Source organism: Phacochoerus africanus, chromosome 7, assembly GCF_016906955.1.
Source record: "Phacochoerus africanus isolate WHEZ1 chromosome 7, ROS_Pafr_v1, whole genome shotgun sequence".
Lineage (NCBI taxonomy): Eukaryota > Metazoa > Chordata > Mammalia > Artiodactyla > Suidae > Phacochoerus > Phacochoerus africanus.
This window is the reverse complement of record NC_062550.1, coordinates 63831512-63853745: the sequence shown is the minus strand read 5'-3', so window position 1 is coordinate 63853745 and position 22234 is coordinate 63831512. Positions and strand designations below refer to the sequence as shown.

At 44.9% G+C, this 22234-nt stretch overlaps 1 protein-coding gene across 2 annotated transcripts; it reads right to left on the bottom strand.

Moving 5' to 3' along the window:
* Nucleotides 1-6598: 6598 nt before the first annotated feature.
* MANSC1 (MANSC domain containing 1) lies at nucleotides 6599-21825 on the bottom strand. Of its 2 annotated transcripts, none has more exons than XM_047787526.1 (4): nucleotides 21433-21825; nucleotides 17039-17357; nucleotides 15668-15808; nucleotides 6599-7729 (listed from the first exon to the last, which is right to left on the bottom strand). In XM_047787526.1, exons 2-4 carry the CDS (start codon nucleotides 17259-17261, stop codon nucleotides 6861-6863), a joined length of 1233 nt encoding a protein of 410 aa, XP_047643482.1. In that variant the 5' UTR covers nucleotides 17262-17357; nucleotides 21433-21825; the 3' UTR covers nucleotides 6599-6860. The 2 variants fall into 2 exon arrangements, with proteins under 2 accessions (XP_047643482.1, XP_047643481.1); XM_047787525.1 differs by having other exon boundaries at nucleotides 21633-21824.
* Nucleotides 21826-22234: the final 409 nt, after the last annotated feature.

The following is a 22234-nucleotide window of genomic DNA, read 5'->3' as shown; positions in this document are numbered from 1 at the left end:
TTTGGGTACAGATAACTTAGATCCTGGGCCTTATTTTGGCAATGAAAGTGCTCTAAAATCTGGATTAGCAATGAGATCCTGCTGTGTAGCACTGAGAACTATGTCTAGTCACTTATAATGAAGCAGGATAATGGGAGAAAAAAGAATGTATATATGTATGTGTAACTGGGTCACCATGCTGTACAGTAGAAAAAAAAATTGTATTGGGGAGAAAAACAATTTAAAAAATTAAAAAAAAATTAACTGGGAGCTCTCATTGTGGCTCAGTGGAAATGAATCCAACTAGTATCCATGAGGACTCTGGTTTGATCCCTGGCCTTACTCAGTGGGTTAAGGATTCGGCATTGCCACGAGCTGTGGTGTAATGTCACAGACATGTCTCAGATCCACTGTTGCTGTGGCTGTGGTGTAGGCTGGCAGCTGTAGCTCCAATTCGACCCCTAGCCTGGGAACTTCCATATGTTGTACCTTTGGCCCAAAATAGCAAAAAAAAAAAAAAAAAGAAAGAAAAGAAAAGAAAAGAAAATTAACCAAAAAGTGCTCCTTTCAGCAGCACATGTACTAAGAAAAATTGACCAAAAAGATAAGAGCACCAACAAACAACAAAGACATGGTCTGTCAGCTTATGCTCTCTGTAGGCTAAGTAAACTGTACCTCAACTCTAAGCAGAGAAATAAACCAAATCAAAATGGCATCTACTGGATGTCCCTTGTGTCACAGAGGTTAGGGATCAGGCACCGTCACTACTGTGGCTCAGGTTCCATTCCCAGAAACTTCCACATACTTCTGTTGCAGCCGGAAAAAAAAAAAAGAAAGGGGAGTTCCCGTCGTGGCGCAGTGGTTAACGAATCCGACTAGGAAGAATGAGGTTGCGGGTTCGGTCCCTGCCCTTGCTCAGGGGGTTAAGGATCCGGCGTTGCCGTGAGCTGTGGTGTAGGTTGCAGACGCGGCTCAGATCCTGCGTTGCTGTGGCTCTGGCGTAGGCCGGTGACTACAGCTCCGATTCGACCCCTAGCCTGGGAACCTCATATGCCACAGGAGCGGCCCAAAGAAATAGCAAAAAGACAAAAAAAAAAAAAAAGGTTATCTACTGATTCCTCAGCAGATGGTCTTCATTAAAATAAGAGTATACACTCCATCACTGAGCACCTGGATTGTATTCCATTCTCCTAAAACTGCACATAAGTGGGGTCTTGACTGGATTTTCTCTTCATGATATAGAAGCTGTTATATGTAGAGCTGATCACATTACTACCCGTTGCTGAAAGCCATGAACTTCAACAAACAGGCTTTAAAATTCACTTGTGATCATTTATGGCTTGTGTGGCGTGTGCCAGGCACATCCCGAGTGTGAGAGGGGAGCAGAGCTCTCTAACGCAGGGGCGTAATACATATACTGACACATGCAAAGCGGCCAGGGAAATGTCCTTCGGATGGTATAAATCAAGAGCCCCACCAGCAGTCTGGGAGGAGGATTACCTCTCCTGGGAGACTCTGGGAAGACGGTGGTGGAGGTGATGTTTGAGTGGAGTCTTGAAAGATGCATGGAAATGTGCAGGAGGAGAAGGGCATTTACAAGCAGAGGGATAGGACGGCTCGTGAAAATGTGCGGCATGTTTGGGACAAAGGGGAAAGGCATGTGGAGCTGCAGCCCAGGTTTTGTAGGAGGACAGGCTGGGGCTAGAACCTGGGGAGTCTTGGGAGGCCACACTCAGCGGGCGATCGCCCCCTGCAGGTGAAAGAGGGGCACAGAGGTGTAATGCACCATGTATTGTGTGTGTCCTGCTTTAGGGTAAGTGGAGGTCGTGTATGACTTGGGAGTAGAGAAAGGAGAAACACAAGCGAGACCAACTAGGAGACGGCGGTGGGAAGGGTTATCTTTGAGAAGCATTTTTGAAAGAGAGTAGGTAACACGTGGTAAACTCTGATTATGGCAGCCAAGGGAGAGAGAGAAGCAGAGAATGACTTTGAAGCTGCCTTGAGCAGCAGATAGAGGTCCCCAGGCTAGGGGTCAAATCCGAGCTGTAGCTGCTAGCCTACGCTACAGCCACAGCAATGCAGGATCTGAGCCAAGACTGCGACCTACACCACAGCTCATGGCAATTCTGGATCCTTAACCCACTGAGTGAGGCCAGGGATCGGACCTGCATCCTCATGGATGCTAGTCAGATTCATTAACGGCTGAGCCACAATGGAAACTCCTGATGGCACTTTTAATCCAGGTGCGAGAGCACGGAACAGTCTGGGTTTTCTACTAAGGTCTGCCCCCCACTAAGGAGTGACCACTACGAGTTCCCTGGCGGCCTAGCAATTGAGGTTCTGGCACTCTCACTGCTGTGGCTCAGATTCCATCCCTGGCCCAGGAATTGTTGTGGCTGTGACCAAAAAAAAAAAAAAAAAAAAAAAAAGTGGCCAGTGACTAAACAAGAAGATAGGAAGATAGCAGCTTAGAAACTTGCCCCAGAATGAGATCCATGCTGTTAGCTTATGGTATCATTCAGTTCAACACCATTTAAAAGCTGTTATCAGATCTCCTTCAAACATCTTTTTTTGTTTACACTGCATATCATTCCAGTTATGAGAATGTGAGAGTGGGAACTCTAGAGCCAAATCACTTGGGCAAGTGACCTCAGGGAAGACAATTAAGGTGACTCTCTGTGGCTCAGTTTCCTCATCTGCAAAATAAGGATGAAAATTCTTCATGAAGATTGTTTTCTGAATGAAATTAGTATATGTAAAAGTATGCCTGGCACACAGTGTAAGAACCTTGTGTTTGCTATCATTATTAATAAGTAATGAACTACTTTACGGAAAGTGGTACAAATATCAGAGGATTTATTATCACAGAACAAGTTTGGAAGTGGGCAGTTCTAGGGTTGCTGATGCTGCTTAACCAACTTATCAAGGACCAGACTCTTCCCATATCCTACTCTGCCATCTTCGGCTTGTCAGTGACTTCTCCCCTCATGGTGGCAGAAAGGCTGCAGTAGCTCCAAGAAGTATCAAGTCCTCACATGACCAGGATTCCAAACGGGAAATAAGGGCTTTCTTCCTTGTGCAGTTCTCACTTATTAAGGAGGAGAATCTTTCCTAGAAGGACAGTAGGTTTCCTTTCATCTAGAACTGGGTCACAGGCCCATCCCTAACTGCAAGAGGGGCTGGGGAAGAATATGGCACTTCCAATCTATAATAGATGAGGCAAAAGTAAAGCTGGGCTGGCTGTTGCATGGAGAATCCACAGTTACCCTTGCAGTCTGGGAACCAAAAATTTCAAGGATGCCTCACTCAAGCCAGGGGTAATTGAGAAATAAGAATGTAACAGGATTCATCCAGAGTGAATGAGCCATAGGCCTCATCCTTCAGGGGTCATTCTTTTTTTTTTTTTTTCTTTTTACGGTCGCACCTGCAGCATATGGAAGTTTCCAGGTTAGGAGTAGAATCGGAGCTGCAGCTGCTGGCCTACACAGCAACACTGGATCCAAGCCGCATCTGTGGCCTACACTGCAGCTTTCAGCAACATCAGATCCTTAACCCACTGAGCGAGGCCAAGGGTAGAACCACATCCTTACAAACAGTGTTGGGTTTTTAACCCATTGAGCCACAATAGGAATCCCCTGGGGTCTGGGGTCATTATTTTTTTTAAGAGTAGCTTTTTAACCCAGGTGGGGAACTTGTTTGTGAAATATGTAGAGAGGATACATATATTTTCTTTTTCTTTTTCAGCACCCCCCTGCAACATATGGAGTTGCCAGGCCAGGGATCAGATCTGTGCCACAGTTGCAACCTATGCTGCAGCTGCAGCAATGCCAGATCCTCAACCCACTGTGCCGGGCAAGGATGGAACCTACTTCCCCACGCTCCCAAGATGCCACTGTGGCAAATGGGAACTCCAAGAGACAGGATACTTTTTTTTTTTTCTTTTGTCTTTTTAGGGCTGCACCCACAGCATATGGAAGTTCCCAGACTAGGGGCCAGCCTACACCACAGCCACAGTAATGCCAGATTTGAGCTGCATCTGCTACCTACTATACAGCTCATGGCAACAGCAATGCTGAATCCTTAACCCACTGAGTGAGGCCAGGGATTGAACCTGCATCCTCATGAATACTAGTCAGGTTCGTTACCACTGAACCATGACAGGAACTCTGAGAGAGGCTATTTTTGAGCCAGAAGACCCTCCTAGTTTCCTCACCTGTTCTAGGCTGTCATTTTCTCTTCCCACAAACCAAAGGAGGAGGTTCATAATTCAGTTCACTTTAGCTAGAAGGCTGAGTAGGCCTCACTGTGATGAAAGGGATTTAAAAGGAAGCAGGAGTTCCTGTCGTGGCCTACTGGAAACAAATCTGACTAGGAACCATGAGGTTGCAGGTTGGATCCCTGGCCTTGCTCAGTGGGTTAAGGATCCAGCGTTGCCAGGAGCTGTGGCGTCAGTGGAAGACACGGCTCAGATCTGGCATTGCTGTGGCTGTGGTGTAAGCTGGCACCTGTAGCTCTGATTGGACCCCTAGCCTGGGAACCTCCATATGCTGTGGGTGCGATCCTAAAATAATAAATAAATAAAAGGAAGCAGATGCAGGCTTCTTCCCCGTACTGCCTCATGCAGCATCTCACCCCCATGGTGACAGAGTCATAAGCAGGGAGTGTTGCGAGAAGCACTACCCTTTTCTCCTGGGAAGGACATCTCAGATCCGTGGTCCTCCTCCATCTACAACTCCACAGTCATGGTCAGAGTTTGGGCCCACAGCATCTCTCATCTGGGCTCCCAGTCAAAGCTCTCCATTACAAGGAAAGACTGCAGGCAGCAGAGTGGATGAGAGCTACAGAAGACCCAGGAGAAGGGCTTATAAACATCCACAGAAAGCCTTATTTCCACTATCCAATTCTGTTAACAAAGAGAGGAGAAATTTAAAAATTCCAAGGCACTTAGTTACTAATCTGATTCTGGCCTACATATGGATATTCAATAAATACTTGTTAAATTAAATTGAGTCAAGGTTTTATTTATTCAACCTACTTAAAGCTTATGTAAACCCCTTGGAGATTTGTGTCAAGCTGTTAAGTTGGAAAATATATGAAAAGTAGTATTTTCAATAGACCAGCTTTCCTCTTAATGAGCTTTATGAGCTTAGTGTAAACCGGGGGTGGAGGTCGGGGGGTGGTTCCAGGGGAAGAGAAGGAGGAAAGAGGAGAAAAGCCTGTTTCTGTCATTGTCTGTATTTGTCTTCCTTGCTCTACTTATTAGCTAGCTACTGCCCTCTAGCGCTCACTGTATGCATTTTCACCCGAATTTCACTTCGTCTTTAGAAAGGGAAGGGACCCTTTTAAAAGGGACAGAACCACGTGATTTGCAAATAGGCAAACTGAAATCCAGAGAGGTGGGGTGTCAAACTGACCCACGTGGTCTCCTGGATTTCCAGTTCCCCCACTGTAACTTGTTTGGCTAGCTTTCATTATTAACAGGATTTCTCTGATATTGTAATAACTAACCAATACAAATTACAGTATACTAATTATTTAATAACAGGCATACTTTGGAGATATTGCGGGTTCGGCTCCAGACCACTGCAATAAAGCTAGTCACATGATTTTTTTTTGTTTGTTTTCCAGTGCATATAAAAGTTATGTTTATACTGCCATCTTTTAAATGTGCAATACCATTGTCTAAAAAATAAGGTACATATATTAACTATAAAATACTGCTAAAAAGTGCTAACCACCATTTGAACCTTCAGCAAATCATAGTAGTAACATCAGAGGTCATCCATCAAAGATCCTCAGAACAAATATAATAATAATGAAAAAGTCTGAAATATTGCAAGAATTACCAAAATGTGACAGAGACACACAGTGAGCAAATGCTGTTGGAAAAACAGTGCTGACAGATTTGCTTGGAGCCAGGGTTGCCATAAACCTTCAATTTGTAAAAAAAAAAAAAAAAAAAAAATGCAGTATCTGCAAAGCGTGATAAAGTGACATACGATAAAATGAAATATGCCTATAATTGTAAGTGCTATTATTTCCAATGTTATTCCAAATAAAGCCAAAATTGGCTGTAAGTTAAGGATTTAAAAATAATTTGTTACATTTCAAGCTCACTTAAGTTTAGAAAATGCCTAGAAAATAACTTTTTTTTCCCCCTGAAAAAAAGTTAACTAGAACAGACCTAAAGTAGATTTGGCCATTTATCAGACCTCACTTATCATCCTCTCCATGCAGACTAATATTCTGCTAGAATTCTCCCAAAGGAACCTCTTTTGCTCACTGATGGGAAATGGGGGGGGGGAAGAGATTGTAATTTTTAACTCAGAACACATATTTTCATCATTTAATCATTTTGCTGATGGGAATAAATGTAAAGTTATCCAGCTGGACCCTTCACTTAAAAGAACATTACTGAGAAACAAAAGATTTATTCAAATATTTAATTGGAAGGAAATACATCTGGAATAAATTTCACTGGAATTCGTGTAAAAAGGAAAGTAAATCCATTAGAATTAATATCATAAACAGTTGACTTTATCTGGACCAGAAATATTAACGAATGGGAGCCTTGGAGTCCTAACCATTTTTCCTTGTAAAAAAGGCAGTCATTTTCCAATTTATGTGGCAATTATTCTTTATTGCTTTAGGTACAGCTTTGTTTTCTGCTAATATTTTAGAGACAGATCACTCACATTACCCAGTTTGGTTCTTTCCTCACTCCCTTCTCGTCGAAGCACAAGCAAAACCAAAGTGGTCTGAGGCATCGGCCTGTCTTCAAACTACTTGAAAAAGCCCGCTACGATCAGCAAGTCAGCAGAAACTCCCTGCACGGGGGCTACGAGTAACTATGTGACTTAAGAGACCTCTCGTTTTCCTCCCTAGATGTCAACGTAGATCCCATTGATCAAATAATCGAGCCTCGAGTACCGTTTCCGGCGGAGGGATTCTGAGAGCGTTCTGCCCACGAGGACAAGGCCTATGGCGAGGAACACAACGCCGAAGAGCAGGGTCCCAACGAGGAGCCACTTTTCAAGTGAAAGGCCGTGCTGACCTCCTAGAACACTGCTCAGGAAGCGGCCTGGACTGGCCTTCCCATCTTCCTGGGAAGCGGTTGCATCTGGAGCGGAAGGATCCACCTTGGACAAGGGCAACAGGGCAGGGTCCCGGGCATCCTGCTTGTTCAGAGGCAGGTTGGAAATGTCTCCAAAGGGCCCTGCTTCTAGTGGGCCTTTCAAGTCGGTCGAAGCCCTAAAGGTGGAAGTCAGAACGGCAGTTGTGGTCGTGCCAGGGACCGTGGCTGCAGGTGGCGTGGAGGGGGTCGCCCCAGGTGGAGACGTCCCAGAAGGCGTCCCTGCGGAGCTGGGGGTGGGGAGAGATGCGGGCTGGGGAGTGGTCCAGAGGGTGCGCAGGGAAGCCTCTGCCACTGTCATGGGAAACATTGTCACCTTTTCTGCCAGCAGATGAGCTCCTCTGGGTTCTGACGAAGACGGTGACTTCTGAGAATGCCCTTCGTCTTTATAAACAGGCAACTGTGGACTGGCTAGCTCAATCTTGAGTAGTTTTTCCACGTGACCTGAGGATCCCAACTTCTGAGAAAATGAATCCCCCCAGAAGACGGTGGGCTTGGAATACCCTGTCCGAGGAGGGGGTGAGGGAGGGAGGCGGTGTGAAGACCCGCCCTGGAAGCGACCATCTTCTTGGGCTACTGTTTGGCTTGGCAAACCAGTTGTGCGCAAAGACGGAAAATCTGGAAATAGAAGATAAAAGGAAGACTTTCCTATTTCCATACGAAGGGAGGTTTAAAAAAAGACAAACATTATCAAGCATGTTCAGTAAGCCCTCGAACTGCTGACAGTTGATGTTTCATGGTACAAAATGGAAAACTACAAGTTGCTAAATCAGTCCTAGAGGACACTGCCTCTCCCCCAGATGCTGTGTTTTATTTCTAGTGTTCCGGGTCAGAGGAGAAGAAAAATGTGCAGGGGATGATAAGGAGGGCTAATGAAAGGGGGGGGAGGGCCCCCCCACCCCCGCAGAAATGCTAAGAGATGCTGGGCGGCATGGGGAGCAAGAGGTTTAGGAAGCTTGGGTTGCTCAGGGGCCAAGGCCAGGGAAGGAGGCCAGGTGGGGTGATGTTGCCGCAAGAGGACTGGCAAAGAAAGCCAGTGTGTGGCACCGGCTGTGCCAGCGGGTCTGCGGTGACAACGGGGGAGCAAGCAATGGGGAGGGGAGATTGCACAGTGGGGGTGGGGGCGAGGGGAAAGCCACCGACAATGAGGAGAGGAGGCCGCACCCCAGTGATTTGCTTCCAGGAGGTGGGGGGCCCGGTTAGCGGGGCTGTCTCCTCTGAGGGCACCAAATCCATGGCAGCAGCACAAAGCTGATGGCAATTTTTCCATGAAAAAACAGACTTCAGCACCACACTCAGGGCAGGGAAGCAATCTGATATTTCCTTTTAACTTGAAGATTAAAATTTTAGGGCCAATATCTTAGGTTCTGAGGACCATGGAACCAATAGTTGAAATCATGGTGGCCACATGGCTGACATGAAGAACTGAAAATCACCAGTCCCCACTCCTGCTGAGCAGGAACCAACCTTTGCTCCTTCTCCTGGGTGAGAGAGTTTAGAGTTTTGCTCTTTGTCACACATGCCGTCTGTCGCAGCTCAAACTGAAAAGGCCGGTTAAAGCAGTCTGGGGCTGGGAAAGACCAACTGAATGGCTCTGTCTCCCTCTGCTACTTGGCTGATCATGCCACTTAGACTAGAACTGCAGAAAACCCAAGGAAGGAAGCAAAGGAATTTCCTAGTATTTACTGGTTCATTCTTCCCTGTTCTCTTTTCCCTTTTTCTTTCTCAACTCTCCTCAATGCTAGTTTCTAAACTTGACCTCACTCACCTCTCTGCCAACGAATAGATCCAGAGGCAACTTCAGATTCATGACATCATTGCGGGGGGGGGGACGGCTGTGGTGTGCAGCAACTTGAAGGGGGCTCTCAGTTCCCAGACCAGGGATTGAACCTGGGCCACAGCAGTGGAAGCACCAAGTCCTAAGCACCAGGCAATTCCCTTCATGACATCCTGGACTACTCTCTAAGTGTCACATGGTTCAGAGGTCCTTTAGAACTGTCACTTAATAGTGCATCTAAGACAAGGGTCTGTAATCTGTGGCCTGATGGCCAAATCTGGCCTGCCACCTCTCTTTGGATGGCTTGTGAACTAAGAATGGTTTCGACAGTCTTTTTTTTTTTTTCTTTTCTTTTAGAGCTGAACCTGTGGCACATGGAAGTTTCTGGGCTAGGAGTCGAATTGGAGCTGCAGCTGCTGGCCTACGCCACAGCCGCAGCAATGCTAGGTCTGGGCTGCAACTGCAACCCATCCCATAGCCTGCCGCAATGCCAGATCCTTAACCCACTGAGAGAGGCCAGAGTCTTCATGGATGCTAGTTGAGTTCACTGCCACTAAGCAACAAGGGGTACTCAGTTTCCACATTCTTAAACAATTGAAAAAAAAAAAAGGATACTATGTTGTAACACATGAAAATTATATGAAATTCACATTTCTGTGTTCATAAATAAAGTTTTATTGGCACACAAGCATGTCCACACTTATTTACCTACTGTCTGTGGCTGCTTCTACCATAAGGACAGAGGTGAGGAGGTCCAACAGATTGCTTATGGCCCACTAAGCCGAAAAGACTTGCCTGAATAGCCCAAAATACTTACTATTTAGCTCTTTTTTTTTTCTTTTTTTGGTCTTTTTAGGGCTGCACCCATGGCATATGGAGGTTCCCAGGCTAGGGGTCAAATTGGAGCTGCAGCTGCCGGCCTACACCAGAGCCACAGCAATACGGGATCTGAGCCACATCTGCAACCCACACCATGGCTCAAGGCAATGCCGGATCCTTAACCCACTGAGAAGGGCCAGGGATCAAACCCAAATCCTCATGGATACTAGTCATGTTCGTGATGGGAACTCCATTATTTAGTGCTTGACAGAAAAAGTTTGTGGACATCTGCTCTAGGACACTAAAATAGAATCTTTATCCCTGAAATTCCTCCAATAATGCTGACGAAGAGCTTCTGCTACAGGTGACATGTCATTTGTAGATACAGCGTCACCACGAGATAAACAGCGTCTGTATTTTTAGGTCATGTCATGTTAAAAGAGGACTCAAAAGAAAAAAAGAACAGGACTCAACATATTTCCTTTTTTTTGGTTTTATGTTCATCTTCATTGAATTTAATAGGTGTTCCAGGGACCCCATAAGGTTTTTCATAGTATATTTCAATATAGCAATATTAATTTCATCATAATTTACTCTCTTTCATGGTGGAGTCCTTGCTTTAGCAAATTTAAGAAGTTCACACATAGGGAGAGAAATAAAATCTGTTCAAAGTAGAACCATTTGAATCAATGTGCATAAAATTCACTGTATCTGTTTTACGTATAAGGTGTGTTATATTGAACAGTCATTCATATTTTTAAAAGTTCTTTCACACATAATAACATGGCATCATCAAACTTTGGGCTGTATTATTGACTGAAGGAGAGAAATGAGACAAATACTCGAAGATGCTTAAACTTGCACAAGGAAAAAAGGTTAGGATAGGGCGAGTACCATTGTTCAACGTTTTTCATTTTAAAGTCTTTTTAAAAGACTATTTAATTAAATGCTCTGTGATGTGCGTGAACTCAGAAGTTAAAAAATAAGTTCCACTGACAAGAGTGACCAACACAGCTGTTTTCTTTCTCAAGAATGCAAGCACATAAATAAAGCAAAGCTAGGGCCAGTCCCATTTCTTGATAAGATTCATCCACTGGCAAAGATCCTAGAAACACACAGGGAGCCCCGACACCTACACCATTTACCTCACCCACTCTGTTTGCCATGGGGGTGTGGTGTTTTCTCCCAGTCACATAGCGATGAGCCACAGAAGGAGCCCGAAAACAGCCCTGTGCCCTTGACCCCTCTTTTGCGTTTCATTTTCAAGTGACTTCACTAGATAAAAACTTAGGGGCTACTGCTTGGAAACCAGTTGAGCAAACAGACTTTCAACTTATTCTATTTCTGAATTCCCCTAGTCTAGTCCTTAGTGGAATGACAGACCACCAGGCTGCAAAAACAAACAAACATTAAATAATGACAAGCTGCAATAGTTTTACAGAATGAAAACCATCATCTTTCAAACTCTCGGCCTATAAATATCAATCAGTTATAGGAAATAAGAGTTCAGCTGGAACTAAACCACTGAACAGATGCCTATTGAATTTCACTCTAAACAGGAGGCAGATAATTTATTTTTATGAGTAATCTCAATCCAACATGGGCAGATTCATAAAGAGAGTTACAAACACAATTAGTAAACATCTGTAGATATAGTCAAGCCACACTGCACACCAAGTCCACTTTGCCTCTAGATATTAACCTGTTATGAGCTGATGGTGCCCCCTGGTGGCTACCACAGGAACTGTTCAACTCTAATTCCACTTTCTTCCTTACCTTCACACTTGCCTTAAAAGGTTTATGAACGTAACAAGTTCCCTTTCTCCCATCTCCATTAGAGAGAATTTTCACCAGATACTGCCTTTTATACAGGTATTATAAAAGCAACATCATGAGAAAAGTATTATGAAAGTTAAAAAACAAATTCAACTATCATTTCTATCATTAGGTCCCAGTAACTATCAACATTTATGTACACCTTGGATTTTTTTCATGTAATTTAAAAACAACTGGGTGTTTTTCACCTGAAATTTTATTTATGTATTTCAACCTTTTTTTCTTTTGGCCATGGCATGCAGCAGCTTGATATTGGATTGTGGTTCTCAGGCCAGGGATTGACCCTGAGCCGCAGAGGTGAAAGTACCAAGTCCTAATCACCAGACCACCAGGGAACTCCCTCAAACTTATTTTTTAATATCTGCAATCTCATTTCCTCAGGTGAATCCATCATACTTTACACCCAACCATTCCTTAGCAATTGTCATTTATGCTGTAGAGACTTTTAAACTAATATATTTTATTCTTTTTATTTTTTGTCTTTTTCGGGCCGCACCCATGATGTATGGAAGTTCCCAGGCTAGGGGGTCAAATCAGAGATGTAGCTGCCACAGTCATAGCAACATCAGATTTGAGCTGCAAAGCAAGGCTGGATCCTTAACCCAGTGAGCCAGGCCAGGGATCAAACCCAGAGTCCTCATGGATACCAGTCCAGTTTGTTACTGCCAAGCCATAACAGGAACTCCTAAACTAATATCTTTTAAATGAATTTTAAAAGTGCCGTTTTCACTTTTTCTACTAATTAAATGATAAACAGTTTCATACCAATAGATGTTTCTTTGGTACAGATTTTATGGAAGTAGAATTACTGGATTATATTACCCATAACTTCTTCAATATTCTTTAATTGCGAAACAGATGATACACGTGGGGACTACACACTGACAGTGGAAGAAAGGACACAATGAAGACAGTGAGAAGGGATCATAGAAGCGGATGTGATGGTCCAACTTCCACCTGATGGGAGCTCTTGAAGGAGAAGAACAAACCTTCCAATTAGTGTCTTGAGACCTGACCTCTTTGGAAATTCAGACTGGGATGTCCATTTCCTGTTGGATACATCCCTGGGTATCTAACACACTCTGCTATGTTCTGGGTGATGAAAAAAGGGGAACAGTGGGAAGCTACATCCACATGACACGGTAGGTCCCCAATGCTTTTAGCCAAGAATATATACAGACGTGACAGGGCCACAGTCGGGGCAGCCACTCCGGCCACCAGGAAGCCCAGAAAGGGCAGGAGAAGAACAAGACTCTTTCCACACGCGGTAAGATTTCAGGTTCTGAGAAGCCTAATTTGTTCTGTGCCATGGTCTTTTTAAAAAATTACGATTTTAAAAAAGTTTTGGGAGTTCCAGTCATGGCTCAGCAGTTAATGAATCCAGCGAGCATCCAGGGGGATGTTGGTTCGCTCCTTGGACTCACTCAGTGAGTTGGGGATCCAGCATTGCCATGAGCTGTGGTGTAGGTCGCAGATGTGGCTTGGATTCTGCATTGCTGTGGCTGTGGCAGTAGGCCAGCACTACAGCTCAGATTCGAGCCCTAGCCTGGGAGCCTCCATGTGCCGTGGGTGTGGCCCTAAAAGGACAAAAACAACAACAAAAAATTGTGATAAAATATACCACACACCATCTACCACTTTAACCCCTTTGAACAGTAAAGTTCACGAGCATTGAGAATATTCACATAGTTGTGCAGCCATCGCCATCCTCCATCTCCAGAACTTTTTCATCTGGCAAAACTGAAACTCTGTCCCTTGGCTGCCAATCATTTTATACATGGGCTTGTATCCCTGTTTAGGAAGAATTTACACAAGCAATCCGTGCTTTATGCTATTTTAAGGGAATGTTTGCTACATCAGGTTTTCCTGGTTCATGAACAAAACTCAGACACAGCCTCGCCAGGGGACAAAGCTGAATCCGTGTCCAGCGCCCTGGGCAGCAAACTGGCCCAGAGAACCCCGCTTGCACCCTCCCTCCCAGCCCTAAACTGCGTCTCCGCAAATCTTCCCCAGTAGAGGGCGCTGTCATCCTCTAGACGCTCTAGCCAAACACTCAAACTCGGCTTCGCTGGTCTCTTGACCTCGCTCCCCACATCTAAGCCTCTCAGCAAGTCCTGTCAACTGCTACTTGGAAACAGCCCGAATGTTTACTTCCCTCCACCTCATCCCTGGTCCCCAAGGCCACCTCCCTTCACTTGGATCTCATCCTACCCACTTGTCCCCCGGCTGCTTGTTGCCTCATTGTCCATTCCCAATAGAGCGGTCATGGTGAGCTTTGAGAAATCACCTTTAAAACACCACGGTACATGCCTGCTGAAATCTTCCAATGGCTTCCCATCGCCCACCTAAAATAAAATCGCCTTATGCCATACAAAGCCTGATGTGATGGTTGCTTTTCTTACTGCTTGCATATCACTCTGTACATGGTTCACAATGAGTCAGCCAGCTGAGATTGGAGGGTTTGAACAAACACTCCAAAACCACTATGCCTCAGGATATTGGAATAGGCTGTTCCCTCTGCCTGGAGGGTCCTTCCACAATCTTCTCACATCTGGCTCCTGACTGCTCAGATCTCAGTTTAGGGGTTTCCTCTTCACAGATGGTTGCATTGATCACCTAATCCAGAACGTCCACTCAGCGATGATCTATTATCTTGTCTTGAGCTCAATTAGCTTCATAGCACTGGTAACTCTATTTTTTGATTGTTTATTAAGGTTACTGTCTCCTTCTCCTAAAATAGCAATTTCAGAGGTGAGAACCTTGTTTTTCATGCTCAGTGTCGTACTTTTGTATTCTTAGAGTGTAAAAAGTGATTGGTGCATAGGAGATGCTAAATAAAATTTGTTGCGTATTGAATAAATGAACAAAGAGAACAGTATTAATACCTAAGGGCATGACAACAAAAACTTCCTAAAACTTAAAGGAAATTTGGCACCTGAAAGCATTTCCTCCTGAAAAATTAACAAGCCAACATCTCCCCAAGACTTATCCAAATAATCATATTATTTTTACTTATCTTCTGTATTCTGAGCAAATATGTAACTTCCAAGTATGGAGACTATATTTCCAGTGCTTTGCACAGATTTGACATATGGAAGATTCTCAATGAATTTTTTTTTTTTTTTTTTTTTGCTTTTTAGGGCTGCACTAGCAGCATGTGGAGGTTCCCAGGCTAGGGGTCTAATCAGAGCTACAGCTGCCAGCCTACACCACAGCCACAACAACGTGGGATCCAAGCCACACCTGTGACCCACATCACAGCTCACGGCAACACCAGATCCTTAACCCACTGATCGAGGCCAGGGATCGAACCCACAACCTCCTGGTTCCTAGTTGGATTGGTTTCTGCTGAGCCATGACGGGAACTCCATCAATAAATACTTTTTAAATGAGTTTTCCTCCAGGTGTGGGTGATAAAATCCACTGAGTTTTATTTAGATAATGTGATTACAAAATCATTGGAACCTAATGACACATGTAATGGAATTTTATATACTGTATTCACATGGGTTTTAACCCTTTCAAAACAGTCACCCTGGACACCTGTATACTTATTCCATTGTTGCTGACGTGGTTCTAAAGAGGTGTTGCAGAAGTTCCCGTCGTGGCTCAGCAGTTAGCAAACCTGACTAGCATCCATGAGGTTGCTGGTTCGCTCTCTGGTCTCGCTCGGTGGGTTAAGGATCTGGTGTTGCTGTGAGCTGTGTATAGGTCGCAGACGCAGCTCGGATCCTGCGTTGCTGCGGCTGTGGTGTGGCTTCAATTCAACCCCTAGCCTGGGAACCTCCATGTGCTATGGGTGTGGCCCTAAAAAGACAAAAAAAAAGACCCCCCCCAAAAAAAGAGGTGTTTCAAAATGTGTTCATGAAAGGACTGTGTGCCTTTTATCTTATGAAGGTAAACACAAAAACAAAACACTATCATGTATATGTCTTTCAGTGGAAGAAAAAGATGTTTTGGTGGAATCGACTGAATTTTTAACCATGCGATGTTAGTGATATGCCTCTATATTAATGACTCCTTTTTGTAGTTTTTCTTAGACTCTTTTGTAGGAAATCTTTCATAGGAACCATATCCTTAAATAATACCAATCATAAAAAAACCAAGAACAATGTTTATATTACCTCTAATTATCCTGTAACTCCTAAGTCCCTTTGCTGGTTTCAGGGGACAGGCTTCCTCACTGGGACAGAAAAACAGGTAGCAGTTGGGTTGTCTAGTTGTTTTTCGAGTGTCGAAGATCATCAGGTTACATGCTCTGTCCCCTGCAACGAAAGGTTCTATGAGCATTATTTTGAAATAAGATTTTTGAAAGAGCAGGGCGAGCAGGAAGAACTTCATCCGGGTGGTCAACGCAAAAACCTTTGTTCATTGCCTCCTGGCTGCTGAGTCATTTCCTTTTCCTTAGCTTAGTCACTGAAAGCAATTTTTAAAGAACTGGGGTTTAAAAATCTAAACGATGGTAATTTTGACAAAACACTTTCTTTGCAGCACATTAGTTAGAAAGAAGACTTCCATTTGCTAAACTGTGTATCCAACCATACATAGAAATACTGATGCTGCAATCTTGACACAACTCACTACTGAGTCGAACCTTAAGAAATGGATCTAGGAGTTCCCTGGTGGCTCAGGGGATTAAGGATTTGGCTTTGTCACTGCTGTGGCTCAGGTCACTGCTGGGGTGTGGGTTTGACCCCTAGCCTGGAAACTTCTGCACGTTGCAGGCACGGCCCAAAACAAACAAACAAAAAGAAATGGATCTAAATGATCTCATCTCTCTCTTGCATCCTGAGAGCATCTTAGATATCTATGAAGCCATCAGTCTGACTTCCTTGAGGGGAGTCAGGAAATTCATCCATATCTTGCCTCTTTCCACATGTGTCTTTATATCACTGTATTCCAACACTCCACACAGAGAGTAGCTAAGAATTTAAATAGCACTTTTTTTTTTTTTTTTTTGGTCTTTTTGCCATTTCTCGGGCCGCTCCTGCCGCATATGGACGTTCCCAGGCTAGGGGTTGAATCGGAGCTGTACCTGCCGGCCTACACCAGAGCCACAGCAACGCGGGATCCGAGCCCTGTCTGCAACCTACACCACAGCTCACGGCCATGCCGGATCGTTAACCCACTGAGCAAGGCCAGGGATCGAACCCTCAGCCTCATGGTTCCTAGTCAGATTCATTAACCACTGAGCCACAACGGAAACTCCCAGCACTTTTGTTTTCAATATCCCAGATGTCTGTTAGAACATAACACCAATGGTTTGCAACCCTTTTTCAACCCAGACACCTGAGGGCTATACATCGTCTCATCAATAACTTTGGCTCAGCTTAGGGGAGGGGTGGGCATCCGGAGAACATCCCTGGTGATTTTGTCACCCCCCCCCCCTTTCTACCCTAATGAGCATCACTTTTACAGACTCTTCAGCCTCATCCACCAGCTACGTATACCACAAAACCCAAGGAAGAAAGAGTTGCCCAAGTGCCAGTACTTACCTGATATGTTCTTTGTCAAACAGCAAGAATTGATGCAGTCCTCTTGAGTTAACGTATGTATGGGCTCATTGCCTCTGATTCCCCTGGAAAGGGACGACTGGATGTCAATGACCACATCCTCCAGACTCTCAGTGGGGCAGGTCTGACTGGTGGACAGCTGGAGCGTCAGGGAACAGATTATTACGAAAGTGTAAGTCCAGCTCCACCCTCCCATGAAGAACATTTTAAATGTCAGTTTAGCTGGAGTCTTCAAAGGTCGGGTAACTCCCCCTCTGGCCTTGGTTTGCTTCAGGAATATTGTGCAGGTGATGAAATCTCTCTGTAGGACAAACACAGGAAAGCATCAATGAGTTTCGTTTCTTCCAACAAACCTAGAAAAGATAACATTTCATTTCCTTCGAGTCAATGTAAATGACGCACAACTTATAAAAGGACAGAAATGAACAAGTATTTTTTGTTTTGTCTTAAGGCCACACTGGCAGCACATGGAAGTTCCCAGGCTAGGGGTCCATTCAGAGCTGCAGCTGCCAGCCTACACCACAGCAATGCAGGATCCATGCAGCATCTGCAACCTACGCCACAGCTTGCTGTAACACCGGATACTTAACCCACTGAGCAAGGCCTGGGGTCCAAGCCTCATCCTCACAGACACTATGTTGGGTTCTTAACCTGCTGAGCCACAGTGGGAACTCCAGAACAAGTTTTTTTTAAAATTTGTTTTCATTTTAATAGATTTTAGACAAGTTTTCTTTACAAAAATGGGCAAAAAACTAGTAAGCACATAGACATAGACTGTCCAATCAATCCTTAAAATCGTGACAAGTGTCTATGAAAGAAGTCCTAAACAGTAGGCCTGCGTTTTGGCTCTAAAATCCTTCCTCTCCTAACCAGGAGGGAGAAGAACCACAAAATCTCTGGCCATTGATAAAGCAGTGATAATTGGTTTAGACAAATTCCCGTTCTCAATATTAACAATGAGGTTTTTGTTTTTTTGGTTTTTTGGTTTGTTTTTTTTTTTTTGTCTTTTTAGGGCCGTGCTCACGGCATATGGAAGTTCCCAGACTAGGGGTCTGATTGGAGCTGGAGCTGCCGCCTACACCACAGCTCACAGCAACACCGGATCCTTAACCCACTGAGCAGGGCCAGGGATCAAACCCACGTCCTCATGGATACCAGTTGGCTTTGTTACCACTGAGCCACAGCAGGAACTCCACTAGGAGCATTTTTAAGTCACCTACTGATTGGTAGGCAATGCACTAAGAAATTTACATATATTGTCCTAGTTGATCCTTATACCAGGTCTCCAAAAAAAGCTGTTATTTTCCTCATTTTATGGATGAGGAAATTGAGGCTGCCTTTCTTGTTGCTGCCTATTTTTAAGTATCACCCCAGAGGCAGGTTAACCCTATTAATCTAATTTGAGGAATTAGCCCATCTACAGGGGGAACATTTTGGCTCAGGTGAAGGAAAGTGTAAAGGCAACTGTTCTTTTGGAAATCCCTAAACACACAAAAGTCATAATATGTATAAAGCCAACTCCATTGGTGAGTTGGTTCTTCCAAAAAAGAAAAAAAATTTACACTGGCAAGGCTCTATCAGAAACTATCCTCATTATTTCCAGAATACAAATTGTTCACTAAATGAAGCCTAGGGCAGAATTACCACTTCTATCTATTTATTTATTTTTTTGTTTTTTTGCCTTTTCTAGGGCTTCCCCCTGCGGCATATGGAGGGTCCCAGACTAGGGGGCGAATTGGAGCTGTAGCTGCCGGCCTACACCACAGCCACAGCAATGCTGGATCCTTAACCCACTGAGCAAGGCCAGGGACCGAACCCGCAACCTCATCATTCCTATCGGATTCATTAACCACTGAGCCACAATGCGAACTCCGGTCATGAAATCTTTAGTACCCTGGAGATGCTTAGATTCCCTTCTGATATGTTTTAAAATATATACAAGACATGTTTTGAGGAGTTCCCTTGTGGTGCAGTGGGTTAAGGATCCAGTGTTGTCACTGCAGCTGTTGGGGTCACTGCTGTGGAATGGGTTCAATCCCTGACCCCGGAACTTCCGAAAGCCATGGGCAAAGCCAAAAAGAGAGTAGCGTGTATATTTTTCACAGGCCACTCTCTATGCTAAGCACTTTACATATACCATGTCATTTAATCCTTCAAGAATTCTATGAGCTATACCCATTACTAGCCCCCCCCCCCTTTTTCTGTCTTTTTAGGGCCAAACCCGCTGCATATGGAGGTTCCAGGTTAGGGGTCGAATTGGAGCTACAGCTGCCAGCCTACACCACAGCCACAATAACACAGGATCCAAGCTGCATCTGTGACCTATACCACGGCTCACCACAACACTGGATCCTCAACCCACTGAGTGAGGCCAGGGATCCAACCCGCAACCTCATGGTTATGAGTCTAATTCATTTCCGCTGTGCCACAACGGGAACTCCCAAGCCCCATTTTTCAGTTAAAATCAATCATGTGATTAAAAAAAACAAGGGGAATGTCTAATCAGTGCCTCAGTTTGGAAGTAGCATTGAATGTAACGATTTTGAGATCTATGCATTAAGTAACATGATATGGAAAGATCTGTAACTTCTATTGATTTTAACTGATTATTTATTTTTGTCTTTTTTTAGGGCCACACACTCAGCATTTGGAAGTTCCTGGGCTAGGGGTCAAATTTGAGCTGCAGCTCTTGGCCCATGCCACAGCGACAGCAACACCGGATCCCTTAACCCACTGAGTGAGGCCAGGGATTGAACACAAAAACTCATGGATACTAGCCAGGTTCATTACCACTGAGCCATGACGGTACCTCCTCTACTAGTTTTAAATCAGAGCTGCCCACCACTAATACTCCTGTGGCTTTTGCCTACATGGCTCTTAAAGGAAACACTACACTGCATTTAGAGGTTAGTGAAACAAACTTTTCCACCCAAGTTCACAGACTTTCTGAATACTGCTCCTGGACTCTCCAGGTTAAGAATCCTAGCACAGGAGTTCCCACTGTGGCAGAGGGTTAAGGATCTGGTATTGCAGCTGTGGCATATATCACAGCTGCAGCTAGGATTTGATCCCTGGCTGGAGGAACCTCCATATGCCACAGGTGCAGAGGAGATAGAAGGAAAAAAAACAATCCTGGCACAAGTTACGTTTTTATGCTGCAACATTTTGCAAGTCTCTTCTAGTCACTGGAGAAAACAAAACAGGTACAAAAGAGAAAAACCCGGCCAACACTTCACTTGAATGGATTCAAAGAGTCTCTTCCCAAGCTCTTGCAAAGAAACCTGAACTCCTGCCAGGGGATGCAGGGGAAGGGGCTGTGTTATCAGCACTAGCATCTTCACTGTACCTACACGCCTGGATGGTGAGCAGTACTCATGAGCTTCTCATTAATGTTACTTAATGATTATTAGGTAACTTAATTCTTCTAATCCATTATTATTAGGTCTTAAAGGTCTAAAGATTAATAGATTTTTAAAAGGTGGTATGTACGCACAATGGAATATTATTCAGCAACAAAAAGGAATGAAATTCTAATACAGGCTACAATCTAGAAAACATTATGCCGAGTGAAATAAACTAGATACAAAAGCTTAAATAGTGTATGATTGAGCTTATATGAAGTACCTGGAATAGGCATATGCAGAGACGAAAAGTAGAACTTACCAGAGGTTGGTGGAAGAAGGAATGGGGGGGGGTTGTTTTGTCTTTTTAGGGCCGCAGCCAGATATGGAAGTTCCCAGGATAGGGGTCAAATCAATCTGAGCTGTAGCTACCAGTCTGCACCACAGCAACACCAGCTCTGAGCAGCGTCTGCTACCTACACCACAGTTCACAGCAACACAGGATCCTTAACCCACTGAGGAGGCCAGGGATCCAGCCCACACCCCCATAGATACTGGTTGGATTTGTTACCAGTGAATCAAGACAGGAGCTCCCTGAAGTTATTATTTAATGGGTAGAGTTTCTATTTGGGATCGCAAAAGTGTCCTGAAAATGGATAGAATGGCAGTTACCCAATGATGTGACAGTACCCAATGCCACAAAATTGCACACTTAAAAATGATAAAAAGAAAAAATTTACGTCTACTTTACAATAGAAATACCAAAACAAGTTTATAATAATAATAAAAGCCCAAAGTGAAGTTGAATCCTGTTGAGAGAGGGGAACGAATACAGGTGGAAGGGAGACGAAGCGCATGCCTGCTTGCTCGAGTCCCGGCAACGCACCTGCAACAACACTGTCAAATGCTGGAAAACATTTTACGCACAGCATAATCTAACTTAATCACACACACACACCCTACAGAGTATTAGACAATTAGCAGGTTCGATGAATACAGGAGACAAACCGTACAAGAAAAAAATGGAAAACTTGCCCTTCCTTTGGGGAAATGTACGTCGCTCACTAAACTATTCTTCTGCCTCTGGTGACGGTAAGGGGAGCCGCTGCTACCGGCCGCGTGGAGACCCCCTGGGCGGGGGAGGTGGCAAGGGAGCCTTGCCCCGGGAAAGCGGGGAGCTCTGTCCCTTCAGGTGGCGACGCAGGGGGCTGGAAGAGACGATGGAGAGCCTTTACCTGGCGGCGGGAAGACGGGGCCCTGCTGCCTCCCGCTGCTGGGCAGCCCCGCACTCTCGGGGCAGGAGCCGCAGATCCGCAAGGCACTGGGCGAGGACGCCTGGGAGGCTCCGCAGATCCCGCCCAACCCGGGGTTTGTGGTTCCCGAGTTCCTGCTTCCGTTGCGGCCTCTCAAACTTTGCCGGAGGGGGAAGGGCACATTCCCGCCCTGCAACCCGGAGATGCTTGGCTGCAACCTGGAGCTTGTGCTCTAGGCACGCGGGAGAGCCGAGAGCCGGGAGCCGGGAGCCCCTCCCAGTACACACACCCACCCGCCCCGGGCGCCCCACTCACCCACTCACCCTTTCACATTATGCATCCCGGCTGTGCGCACTGCTGGGGGCCGGCCGCGACCCTCGTGAGTACCTAAGGGTCTGCAGCTGCGAGTTCTCACTTCTCACTTCCCCGAGGCCAAAGAACAGGCAAAAACCATGCAAGTCAAACAACACAAAAATGTACACTATACAAGCATACCTCGTTTGATTGCACTTAGCAAATATCGCTTTTATTTATTTATTTATTTATTTATTTATTTTAAATTAAAGGCTTGTGGTAATCCTGCT